Below are 4,271 nucleotides of genomic sequence, written 5' to 3'. Positions count from 1 at the left end.
ACATCCCCCCACCCCCGGGCTTAGTTGGCTAACATTGTATGGTATGTAACCTAGTCGTGTTCCACTCCTCTCCCCGACCCCTCGATTGTTAGTCCCTCGCTCGGGCGCTTTGTATTTCCATCTCAACTTTGTCATCTTTTTCCTGGATTCCCCATCCAAAACATCTACTAATAAAAGTCAATTTGTTTATGCAAGTACAGGCAACCCCCACTTAACGCTGTTAAGCACTATTTTGCTCTAATGCTCATTTGAAATTAATACCTGATTTCACTTAGTGCTCATCGAGTTTCATTATAATGCTTGCAGTCTCCATCTTGGGTGGTCACCATCTTGGGTCATCAAATACTTTCAGTTTCGCTTAATGCTCATTTCACTTAACGCTCAATTGTTCAGGAACCAATTAAGAGCGCTGAGCAGGGGTTGCCTGTACTAAATGACTGCACAGTAACAACTGCACAGTCTGCTGCTGATGTAGATGCGGCCTCTATGTATCAGTGGCAGGTCCCATTCCTACTGGACCCAAAGGAACCCCAAAATCTGTTTTGATCATTCATGCCCTGATGGATGGATACAAGGCACAGCCCAAAAAATCCTCCATCGAATGACGCATCTCCCTGACATGGCACGCCACTTTTGGGTATTAAGACCACCGTCCCCAGCCCTCAACAGTGCTTGAATGCCCCCAAGCAGGACAGCTGCCTCCATCCCAGATACATACCAGGATCATCGCCTGTGGGGTTGCTGTTAGAGACAGGCAGCAGCAGTGTCTGGACTCCATATCCTTGGATCCTCACCACATCAGGCATTTCTGCCAGCCGCTGCTTGGCTGAGGCCGCGGGACCCAAGGGCAGCGGGTGATGGTAAGTGGCACTGTAGGCTGCCCGGAACTGGAAGACAGATATGCCCTGGGGATGCTGGGCCAGGATGGTGGCCACATTCTGCTTCAGGTCTGCCAGGTCTTCGGGGGGCTGGGTGGATGGGGTACAGCCTGGGCTGGCTCTAGGCACGTCTGCTCTGGCTGGCTGGGTCCTAAGCACCTTGGTCTCTTCCACTGGCCATAGGCCCAATGGGGTGGTATCCAGTTGGGCCCTTTGTTCCTGGGTTTCGTCCTTTACCCAAGGGCCCCAAGGGGCACGATACAGCTGAGTGGTTGGCCCCTGAGTTTCCTTTCCAGTCTTTGGGCCTGAAGGAATGGTATCAAGCTGGGTGCTGGACCACTGTGTCCCTTTATTCATTCTCAGGACTGAGGGTGCACTGACTAACAGTGCACCAGGCCCTGGGGACTCCTTGTGTGCCCATGGATTCTGGGGAGGGCTGTCCAGCTGGGTCCTACCTACTGGGGTTTCCTTGTTCACTTCAAAGCCTGAGGAAGCACTGTCCAGCTGAGGGCCAGGCCCTTGGGTATCCTTGCCCATGTGCAGGCCTAAGCGGCTGCCAGCTGGCTGGGGTGAGTTCATGAGCCAGCCTGGCAAATGGGCATTAGGTTGGAGGTGCTGACTCAGCATGCTCTGCACAGCAGGGGCACCAGGGATTTGGGCCAGGGATTTGGTGGTGGTGGTACTGGGTAGCTGAGACTTGAACCAGCAGTTGTCAGGGGGTGCTGGAGAAGCAGCATTGGATAGGTGCCCCTTGGGGCTGGACAAGGGTTTGGCACTGCCACCAGGTAACAGTCCAGAATCTTCTTGATTCCCTAAAGGAGAAAGACGAGAAAGTGTCATCAAGGCAAGGCACACTGCAGAGGAGCAGAGGCCACCGAGGAAGCTAGTGGATGAAGCGGAGCAGGGGTATCCCAGTGTGCACTGTGGTGGGCACTTGACTCTAGATTGTTCCCAGAGTGCACTAGAATAAATTTGGATTTTTGCTCCAGGGCTGTGCCCTATGGTCTGGGATTTCAGACCTCCAGAAATATGAATCTGTTCCTGGCAATGACTCTACAGAGGACAAAAGAATGGCAGCAGCACCGGATCTTGGGAGTCAGGAGCAGAGGGGAGAGGAGGGATCCAGGCACACGTGTCCCACATGCATGTGTGCCCCCTTACCAGACCTGAGGTGGAGACGGATGCAGCCGCAGCAGAGCCAGCAGTGGGGGCAGCAGCAGCTGATCCCCCTAAGGTGAGTGGGTGGAGGGACCGGACACAGCAGAGCCAGATCCAGAGGGGAAGCCCCCCCGGATCCCTCTTAGCTGAGCCAATAGGGAGCCATGCTCCCGAGCCGTGCAAACAGTGTGCCGGCGTTTGCGCCGGTGGGCGAGCAGGAAGGGCCAGGAGGGAGACTCCTACTAGGGCAGGGCAAAGGCACTGCACTAAGCTAAAAACAAGCAGCAACTCCTATGATGGTGTTGACACGGAGTGCTGCCAGGGCCCCTGCCCAGGGGGAGCAGCCTACCCAGGGCTTGTCTGAGGCCTCCACCCAGACAAAGCCCATGGGGGAGCTGGCGTCTCCCCACCCCCTGGCCTGCGGGGGTTGCCCAGCAGGGCCCTAGGGCCCTGGAGGCACAGGTGAGGGAGTTCCAGGAGGAGGTTAGCAGGCTGAGGGGAATCAGGGAGGTGGAGGAAGAAATTGATGGCTATTTCCTTTCCCTGCAGGGTCACACACCCAAGGAAGAAGCACCTCGGGAAGTGCCCTCCACTGCAAAGTGGCAGATGGTCACCTCCAGAACCAGGGCTGCTCGTAACACAGCAGTACCAGTTCCTCCAGTCCGGCTGGAGAACAGGTACAAGGCCCTGGCAACACTGGAGGAGGAGGGAGAGGAGGCAACTCCACACTCTCCATGCTCCGAACAGGTCGAAGGAGCTAAGCAGTCCTGGAGGAGAAAGCGTTGAGTGATCGTCATAAGCGACTCCATCCTGAGGTATAGAGGGCCCCATCTGTCACCAGGACTCCTCGACACACAAGGTCCACTGCCTACCCGGAGCAAAGATTCAGGATGTGATGGGGATGATCCAGCCCACCGATTACTACCCCATGGTCCTAATCCATGTGGGTACTAATGATGCAGCCAGGAGAAGCCCTGATCACCTGATGGTGGACTACCATGATTTGGGGTGTGTGATGAAGGATAGGTGCACAGGTGGTTTTCTCTCTTGTTCTACCAGTGAGCGGACGTGGAAGATGGCACGAGACGTGCATCGCAGAGACCAGCTGGTGGCTTTGGGAATGGTGTCTTGAGGCGGGCTTTGATTTCCTTGACAATGACCCGCACATCAGGATGAGAGACATGCTCACGTGGGATGGGCTCCACCTTTACCCTAAAGGTAAGTGTGTGTTCTCTTCTAGGTTGGCGGATCTCCTCCGGCGGGCTTTAAACTAGGCTCGTTGGGCGAAGGGGAAGACGAGGGAGAAGGAAGCCTTGGACCACTAACACAAGCAGCACTCACAAGTACAGCCCGGCCTAGACCAACGAGTAGAACATACACATGGGTAAGCAACAGGGGCCAGGGCAATGCTGAGATTAGGGGGCCAGTGCACACATCCAGAGGAGGCCTGAAATGCCTCGACGCAAATGCTCGTAGTATGGGAAACAAGCAGGAGGAACTTACCCTCCTGCTAGCTGACACCAACCCAGACACAGTGGGGCTCACTGAAACATGGTGGGACCCAACGCATGACTGGGCGGTGAACATCAAGGGCTATAGGCTGTACAGGAGGGACAAGACAGGGAGGAAAGGCGGGGGGTGTGGCGCTCTACATTAAGGAGGAATGCACATCGTCATCAGGTAGCACAGTCAGAGGAGGGGCACATGGAAGTACTCTGGGTTAGACTACAAGGCAGCTGAGGGGAAAGGGACTTAACAGTGGGGTTCTACTACAGACCTCCTAACCAAGGGGAAGAGCTAGGCCAGGAATTCTTAAGTCAGCTCATGGAGGTAGTTAGGTCAAAGGACATGGTCATCATGGGTGACCTGAACTTTCCAGACATCTGCTGGGAAGAGCAGTCAGCCAGGTCTGACTGCTCACGTAGGTTCCTAACTGAGATACAGGACCTCCATCTAACCCAGGAGGTGCACAGCCCCACCAGGGGAGACGCCTTGTGGGACCTGGTGCTGGCCACGGGTGGTGACCTGGTGAGGGGGATGTGGGTGCTCGACCACCTGGGTGACAGGGATCATCGCCTGCTCACCAAATCATTAGATGCAGGGGTAGCAGTGGACAGTCTTTCTGGACTTTAGAAAGGCCTCTGACAGTCTCTCATCCCGTTCTCATTAAGAAACTGGGGGACTGTGGTGTCGACACTTACACAGTTAAATGGGTCACTAAGTGGCTGGAGGGCC

General features: G+C 55.4%; 1 protein-coding gene across 1 annotated transcript in view; it reads right to left on the bottom strand.

Moving 5' to 3' along the window:
• Positions 1-4,271, bottom strand: part of LOC109307233 — a 22,368-nt gene that overhangs the window by 2,912 nt on the left and 15,185 nt on the right. Inside the window, exon 14 of the mRNA XM_019531011.1 lies at positions 719-1,690. Coding sequence (XP_019386556.1) covers positions 719-1,690 — 972 coding nt within the window. The remainder of the gene's footprint in view (positions 1-718; positions 1,691-4,271) is intronic.

The sequence above is a fragment of the Crocodylus porosus genome, unplaced genomic scaffold (genome assembly GCF_001723895.1).
Source record: "Crocodylus porosus isolate Cpor-Errol unplaced genomic scaffold, CroPor_comp1, whole genome shotgun sequence".
Classification (NCBI taxonomy): Eukaryota; Metazoa; Chordata; order Crocodylia; family Crocodylidae; genus Crocodylus; species Crocodylus porosus.
The sequence above is the reverse complement of the archived record's forward strand: the minus strand, read 5'-3'. Positions and strand labels throughout refer to the sequence as shown.